General features: G+C 38.6%; 1 protein-coding gene across 1 annotated transcript; it reads right to left on the bottom strand.

The window, feature by feature from the left end:
* Positions 1–213: 213 nt before the first annotated feature.
* Positions 214–6430, bottom strand: LOC102779278 (extracellular calcium-sensing receptor-like). The gene is made up of 6 exons (XM_087851539.1): positions 6240–6430; positions 5750–6047; positions 4798–5589; positions 4415–4642; positions 4125–4248; positions 214–1127 (listed from the first exon to the last, which is right to left on the bottom strand). Exons 1-6 carry the CDS (start codon positions 6314–6316, stop codon positions 214–216), a joined length of 2433 nt encoding a protein of 810 aa, XP_087707665.1. The 5' UTR covers positions 6317–6430.
* Positions 6431–8564: the final 2134 nt, after the last annotated feature.

Below are 8564 nucleotides of genomic sequence, written 5' to 3'. Positions count from 1 at the left end.
TTGACACTAAGCAATGCTAAATACATTTAAAAAAAATCAAAATTAAAGCATTTACTGTCAGATGTGAAGAAATTATTAGTTGAGTGACTTTATTTAATTACAGTTATTTAAGCTATTTATTGTTATTCACTGTTATGCAAAGTCCTGCCATGCAAGTGTAATGCAAATATACTTTTTATATAGCATGCCAAAAAAAACATTTTTTTATATTTCTCAAAATAAATGTGGTGACTTCTTCCCCATCATGTTCTTCTTGGTATTCTTCTCTGGTTTCAGTAAGATGATATAACATTTGGGTATAAAGATGCAAATTAGCAGTCCAAAACTAGATGCAAGTATAGCAAATATTTCTACAGCAACACTAAATTTCCCAGGGGAGCTGACATATGCTGGGATAAATGTAATCCATACTGCACAGAATATTAGCATGCTGAAAGTGATCAATTTGGCTTCATTGAAATTATCAGGCAGTTTCCGAGCTAAAAATGCAAAAATGAAACACAAAATGGCCAGTATTCCAATGTATCCTATCACAGCCCAATACCCTACAGCTGATCCCAGAGCACACTCTAAGATGATTTTATCTTTGAATTCCTTAAAATTCTGAGATGGGAAAGGAGGTGAAGTTGTTAACCAAATGATGCATATGATAACTTGTATCAGAGTGAAACCCAGAACACAGAGTCTTTGCTGTACATGTCCAAACCATTTTTTAACATTACTACCTGGACGTGTAGCCCTGAAGGCCATTAACACAACCATTGTTTTTCCCAGAAGACAAGAGATACAGAGGACAAAGGTGATGCCAAATGCTGTGTGTCGCAGCATACAAGACCAATCAGAGGGCTGACCAATGAAGGTCAGAGAACACAGGAAGCACAGAATTAACGAGAAGAGCAGCAGGAAACTCAGCTCAGAATTGTTTGCTCTGACAATGGAAGTTTTCCTATATTTGAAGAAAATGAGTATCACACTAGCAGTCATGCATGTCCCAAATAAAGATGCTGCAGTGAGCAGTGCTCCCATAATTTCTTCATATGACAAAAACACTGCTTCCTTCTTTATACAGGCATCTCTTCTTTCATTTGACCAAAACTCAGGGAGACATCTCACACAGGTGGCAGAATCTGAAAATTTTATATTGAAGCAGATTTTACAGTTGTTGAGTAAAGTTATTTCTGTAACTTCTCCAAGGAAGAAATGTGTATACAAAGATTTCTGAAGACATGCAAATGCTTTCTCTCTTACAAGCAGTATTTACTTTGAAAACAGTTTGACATTCAAGCTGATGGTAAACAGCATACTGCACTTATCACAACAGCAAAATTTTGGCATCAAGAAACCAGTCCCGAACTGGACTTTCTGCAGGCCATAACTTTCAATATTTTAAAGAATTTGGCATATAATTAAAATAAAAAACTTGACAAAGAAGTCCCACTCTGATGAGCAGCTAGAATCCTGTATCAGACAAGAATGGGACAATATTCTTCTTTCAGACATTTACACAGAAAAATGAGCAAACAAACAACAACAACAGCAAACAAACAAACAAAAAAAATGGAAATAATAATCAAAATATTGCTCTATGAGATTTGCAAATAAATGCATTCTGCTTTTCTGTATATTTTAGGCCAGGAGTGGCCAGGGTGCGGCTCTTTGCCTGGTTTCATGCAGCTCTTACATACATATCAAAGTTTGTCTTTGTGTTTTGGAGTTTTTTTGTTGTTATTGTTGTTTTAAAATGTGCGTGTTCCCTTTGCTTGAGTTAAATGGGGTATTTTCATCAAATGCGCATGTGTGTGAGATGAAAATACCGCAAAGTTTCCCAGTAGGGGCAAGTTCACCCTCAAAATGGCAGGGAAAAAATGCACAGCTAAACAAAAATATGCTGGCTTGGAACATTGCACGGGCTAAAAAGCCATACAGTGAAGGGGAGTTCGTTAAAAAAATGCCTCAGTGACATTGTCTAAGGAGCTTGGAAAGAAAAGCGTCTGGACGTTTCACCTCTCATCCGAGAAGCTTCTTCAGTTCTTCAAGAAGGTTCAAGAAGCTTCTCGGATGAGAGGTGAAACGGCTTCAAGCAACTTAAAGAAGTCCAGATGCTTTTCTTTCCAAGCTCCTTAGACTACAATGACCTGGATGACTGAGAACCTTCACAGACTCAGTGACGTTGTTGAAATCTTTTCTCCTGAAAACGACAAAAGTAAAACGCATGGTATTGTCGGATGTCCAACTGTCCCACCACACTGTTGAACACAGAATATCAGACATTAACACAGCTATTGAATTACAGTTGCACTCTGACCTTCAAGCATGTGAGTATTTTAGTGTCGCATTGGATGAGAGTTGTGATATACAAGACAAGACTCAGTTGGCAATATTTGCACGGTCTGTGTCAAATGATTGTGTGATCAAAGAAGAACTCCTTGATAGTGTGCCATTAAAAGAGAGAACCTGTGGCATAGATGTGAAAGAAACCATGATGGCTGCATTTGAAAAATCGAATCTGCCCTTAACGAAACTAACTGCAATAACCACGGATGGCGCACCAGCCATGATGGGATCTGTGAACGTGCTCATGGGGTTGTGCAAGCTGACCAAACATTTCCTGAGTTTTGGAAACAACTCGTGTCTAAATCATTGAATTTAGATAACGTCATGAAGCCTTTGATGGAAATCGTCAACTACATCCGCACACATGCGCTTAACCACAGGCAATTCAAGAATCTCATCGCTGAGCTGGACCAAGGGCTTCCAGGTGACCTGCCACTCCACTGCACTGTGAGGTAGCTGTCAAAAGGCCAGGTACTCTCTCACTTCTTTGAGCTTTTGGAATCCGTGAAACTGTTTATGGAAGAGAAGGACAAGGACTATCCCAAGCTCTCGGACATCAAGTGGATTATGGATCTGGCATTTTTGGTCGACAAGTTGTTTCACTTGGACAGACTGAACCTGACCCTGCAGGGTAAGTTAAAAAATGCTGCCTGACCTGGTGCAAAGTGTGTTTGTGTTTGTCAACAAACTGAAGCTGTTAAAGGCACATATTCAAAAGATAGATTTATCGCATTTTCCCACTCTGCTAAAAGCCAGCGGGCAAGTCGCCAGCACCGCCCTGAGTAAGGAAAGAGACAGATATGCAATTCTGGTTGAAAACTTGCACAAAAGCTTTGTGACCCTGTTCCATGATCTACAATTGAAAAGGCCACAGATTACATTCCTTGTCGACCCATTTAATGCAGAGACAGACTGTTTGAAAGTCCCGCTAGTCACAGATGAAGCTGCGGCTGAGTTGGAGATGATCGATCTTTGTAAAGAGGACCAATTGAAACCTGCTTTAAGGGAAGGGACCATTGAGTTCTGGAAAGGTGTGCCAATGGAAAAATACCGCAAAACGGGCTGCGCTTAAGATACTGTCAATGTTTGGGTCAACATATGTCTGCAAGTCTGTGTTTTCTACCCTAAAACATGTGAAATCAAAGCATCGATCTGTTCTGACTGACACTCATTGCTTCGAGTGGTAACAACGGAATACAAGCCAGATTTGAAGAGGATTGTTCAAGGCAAGGAATGCCAGAAGTCCCACAAAACAACATGCATTGTAAAAGAAAAATGCTATTGTAGATTATTATATTTTTGTTTGTGGACTTAGAGTTTGTGTGTGAGAGACAGTGCACACAATATTCATTGTTGAAAATGACTGGCCTGTGGTTTTAGTACTGTAGGAGTCCATTGCTGTCATTATCATGTTGGTGTGTGACATTTACAATAAATCTGGCTGAGCAGAGGTGTGTGTAGTGTGTGTGTGTGTGTGTGTGTGTGTGTGTGTGTGTGTGAGAGAGAGAGAGAGAGAGAGAGAGAGAGAGAGAGGGAGGAAGGGATGGGTGATGTTCATGTGTGCCCATGTGTATGATGTGGCTCTTTGCGGTAACACAATAAAAAAAGAGCGGCTCTTGGTCTCTGACTGGTTGGCCACCCCTGCTTTAGACAATGTTTTGGATTTATAAATTTTGTAGGAAACAATTCATCAAAATTATTAAATAATTCTTCAGAGGAATTAGTCCATATTTTTGGATGGCATGTGAAATTTTTGCTATGTGTGAAACTTAAAAAAAAAGAGATCTAACCTGTAATGTTGCTGATTTCTCCCTCTGCACATTGTATACAGTCATAGCAGCAAACAGGCCTTCCTTTCTGGAGAACCTTGCGTGTTCCTGGGGGACATTTCTCGCTGCAAACTGACACAGGAACCTGCATGAATAATTACATAAAACTTTATATAAAATATGAAAAACACTGCATGGTGTCATCTTTCCAACATGTAGCAATAAGCAAAAAAACATAGCGTGAAACTATATAAAAATATGTATAAAATATGTACAGTTATAATATAATTTTAAAATATTTTATAGCTTACCAGCTTTGAGTTTCTTGCCCAAATTAAAGACTTGTTTTGGAAATTTAGTTGTTTTTCTGGAGCTAATGATATATCATAAAGACCAACTGTCACAAACTCCACAATGCCGTTTTCTTTTGGCTGCCAGTTTATAATTTCATACTTTGCTGCTGGATCTCCATTCTCATCAAAGTAAACCTCATCCCCTTCCTTAGTTGTGAAGTGACTCTTTCGTATGTGTTGTAAAATCTAAGAAATATGTCATAACTCAGTATATTGCATGACTGAGATCTTGCACACCCATTGACTTACGAATATAAGACATTAGCTCTTTTCTAAAAAACTTTTTTCTTTCTAATTGAACTTAATGTGTTAACAATAGTATTAGTTGGTTTTAAGCTCACCGTGAATGGATCTAGCTGCACATTGTTGCTACATTTATTACAGCTGACAATGTTGTGAAGTGCATGGGCCACTGCATACACTCCTTTATAGACATTGTTAAAGATAGGCATGAGAGACATATCAGTGAAGCTGTTTTGAACTCCGTTCAGATCTTCATCTCCAGTACACTCTCTCTGAATGTTTGCTGATGACATTGACTGCCTAAACTTACAGTTAAATAATGCCTCCCAGAACTCAGTAAATAGTTCATTGTTAAATGAATTGAGTGACTTCACATCCAGTATGAACTCTCTCAGGCCAGTGACATGTGCTTTGGGAATGGAAAGGCCTATGGCACCATTCAGTATGTGATGTATATCCATTTTTGCTGTTTGCGAATCAAATATCCAAGACTCGCTGCCTACCCACTGATACCCAGACAAGTTATGGTATGAAAACTCATGTATCAGAACATCCATCTCCTTGTGTGACAGAAAGGCAATGATCACCTTGGAGGTTGAAGCCTTTATAGTGCGAATTATTTCTCTTATTTTGTCAGATGGATCTGTTCTAAAAAAAGATACAGAATACTCCAGACAGATGCCCAGCTGCTGTGCAGTTTCTGTGAATGTGGCCATGCCATTATTTCCATAATCATTATTAGTTCTGATAGCTCCAACCCAAGTCCATCCAAAATGCTTGACCAAATGGGCCAGGGCTCTGCTCTGGTAGTAGTCACTGGGTATTGTTCTTAGGAAGGATGGGTACTTGGTTTTGTCACTAAGACAAGCACATGTGGCAAAGTGGCTGATCTAGAATTAAACATAAAGAACTTATATTTGAAAAAGACACAGAATGAGAGAAGATAAAGATGTTAAAAATAAGACAAACACTTAATTAAATTTGCTCAGAGGAGTTGGGAAAATGATTTAGTTACATTATTTAATTTTATAAAATATCAGTTCTACTCACTACTGGTACATAAAATGGTCCAATAACAGTGGCTATTGCTATGGTTGGAGAGGAAGAGGTCTCTCCCATTATGGCCTGTATGTGCGCAGGTCTGGTACATGATGCCTTGGAGGGTACAGACACAATTTCATTACCATTAGCCAAAGCCAGTGTAAGTCCTACACTTCGGGCAACATTGCCACAAGTATTAAAGATTTTATAGCCCAGAGTGACTCCCGGCAGTAGGTCTGTACTGTTATTAATCTCCTCAATGGCAAAAAGCATAGCTTGGGCAAACTGCAAATCTCTGAAATTTAAACTTAATTGAGACAATTATTAATAATTCATAAAATAGAGAGAAAAAGTATTTCAAACAAAACCATTTAATGTCAATGATTTATATAACTGAAACCAAACATACATAATACAAAATATTTATCAAGTTTTATTTGTATCAAGTGACTTCTAGGAGATTCCTTTAATCTAAATGCATTTTGTTGATGAGACTTACCTGGTGCATTGAAGTGGCAGTGGTTTGTGCCTGTAGGTATCCTTTCTGTCTTTCCAGCTGGTGTGAAACGAAAACATACCCCCCAATATAATATCCCCATCCTTACATAGCAGTGGGTTCCCAGGATCTCCTCTCTGCCTGCACACTGGCTCCTCAGCATGAGAGACAGATGCCACTAACAGCAGTTGCAGCAGTGCCCATCCCTGCTCAGGCCATACCTGTGTTGATGTCATTTTTCAGCTAAACCAATTAGTGGAACTAAAAATGAAATTTACAGTGGTATTTATACCTTTTGGTGAAACATAAGAAATGATAGAAGAGTGGCAGTTCATTCTCAGTAGACCTACAAGGTTGGGCAAAAGGAGGGACATGCCCTAATTTTCAATTTAATGTAGGTTAAAGTGTGTAAAATAAATAGATAAATAAGATAAGATAAGATAAGATAAGATAAGAAGAACTTTATTTATCCCAAGGAAAATTATTTTGTTATACACATGCTCAATGCAGCAAGAGAGACAGAGGAACAGTAATAAGATATACAATATGTACAATAGAATACAAGTAAATACATACATATACAATACAATACAATAAATACATACATACACTTTAGCCATGCCCATTTAAATATGAAGTAACAGTGTAAAATAGAACTCCCAACAAATACACATGCTTTGCAAATTATTTTTCCATGGGAAATTTGCAGTGATTTCTCCTTCTATGGCAATAAAGGTCATATATTTACCATAAATTCCAGACTACAGAGTGCACCTGATTAAAAGCCACATGCTCTAATTTTAGAAAGGAAATCTATTTCTAAAATTAGAAATAGATTAGAAGTAACACACAATCTAATTAGAAATAGATTGTGTGTTACTTATGTTGTGTGTTACATAAGTAACACAAGTTATGTTGCTTATGTTTTTTTACTGAACAGTGAATGAACAACATTCCAATATCTTCTAACGACCGGTAAACATATATACTGAATACATACGACAGCCTACCAGGAAAAGTAATTAATCGCCTTCTTCATCTTCCTCTTGAGCACTAAAACCATCAAAGTCCTCTTCTTCAGTGTCCAAATTGAACAGCCTTAGGCTCTCGCCACACACTTCAGTCTCTTTGTTGTCACTCTCACTTGAGCACAGGTGGTCCTCTTCATCACGCAGCAGTCCAGCCTTTTGAAATCTGTTGGTGATGGTGGATGTTTTGACACAGCTCCACACATTTAGGATCCATTGGCAGACTTTAGTTAAAGATGCTCTTTGCATGCGGCCTGTTTTGGTAAATGATTTCTCGCCGCTTGTCATCCAAGCCTCCCATTCAAGGCGCAGTGCCACTTTAAATGCCTGGTTCACGCTGATGTCCAGTGGCTTCAAATACTTAGTGCTGCCCCAAAGAATCACAGCTGGAATTGAGTTTGTACTCTTGTTAGCAGTTTTTCCTGAATCTGTTATATGGGCCGTCATGCTGTCCATAACAGCAATGCTTTTTTTCTGTGAAAAAATCCCCCTTTGGCATTGTCAGCCGCTTAAAAATCACCATTGGTGGAAGCTTTAGCCTGGATGCTGTGTAGCTCAGAACACAAGTAAAATGCGTTCTCTCATGGTCACTTGTTTTCTGTGTGATGGACAAGTCACCTTTTTTATTAACAATCTGAGTGAGAGGCAGGTCAAACATCAAATGTATTTCATCCACATTTATAATATCGTCTGGCTCGATGGAATTCTCCACTATCTTTGTTTGAGTGACTGTGCAGAAGTTAGCAAGTTTTTCCTCGTAGTCGGGAGGGAGCTGCTGACACAAAATTGTGCCCTGATGAGCAGGCCTTTTCGTCTCACAAATCTAAATCACTGCAATGGTCCACTTCTAAAATCTTCAATTTTCATTTCGGTGGCGATTGCTTTAGCCTTCAGTCTGATCTGCACGGTGGAAACACCGCAGCCGCCTTCTCTCTGATGTTAATCCAGTTTTCAAGAAAGTTTTCAAGTTCGGGCCATCTGTTATGATTACCTCTGAAAGCTTTTGTCGTCTTTTTGCATTGACTCAGTTTTTCACACTGGCATCTCCACTGTCTCATCATCGATTCATTTATGCCAAGATTACATGCAGCGGGTTGTTTTCCTTCTTCAACCGCCAGATTGATTGCCTTTAACTTTAATGCATACATAATATTAAAATTTGGGCTGCATCATATGCTTTTCATCGAGTGTTTTCCATGTTGATGAGGATGATTTACAATAATTTAATTGTGAAAGTATGCTAATGTATCACACAATTTCATTGGACCTCTGTGAACTACTTATCAACTTTATTGGTCTA

Source organism: Neolamprologus brichardi, chromosome 14 (assembly GCF_056152115.1).
Source record: "Neolamprologus brichardi isolate AB-2024 chromosome 14, ASM5615211v1, whole genome shotgun sequence".
Taxonomy (NCBI): domain Eukaryota; kingdom Metazoa; phylum Chordata; class Actinopteri; order Cichliformes; family Cichlidae; genus Neolamprologus; species Neolamprologus brichardi.
This window is presented reverse-complemented; position numbering and strand designations above follow the sequence as displayed.

Bases quoted from the DNA above. Each gene is read 5' to 3' on its own strand.
- LOC102779278 (XM_087851539.1), bottom strand. From the start codon at position 6,316: ATGTTTTCGTTTCACACCAGCTGGAAAGACAGAAAGGATACCTACAGG. The intron at 4,249-4,414 runs GTAAGCTATAAA...TTATTCATGCAG, and splicing joins GGGCAAGAAACTCAAAGCTG to GTTCCTGTGTCAGTTTGCAG. The intron at 1,128-4,124 runs GTTAGATCTCTT...TAAAATTTTCAG, and splicing joins AGAAATCAGCAACATTACAG to ATTCTGCCACCTGTGTGAGA.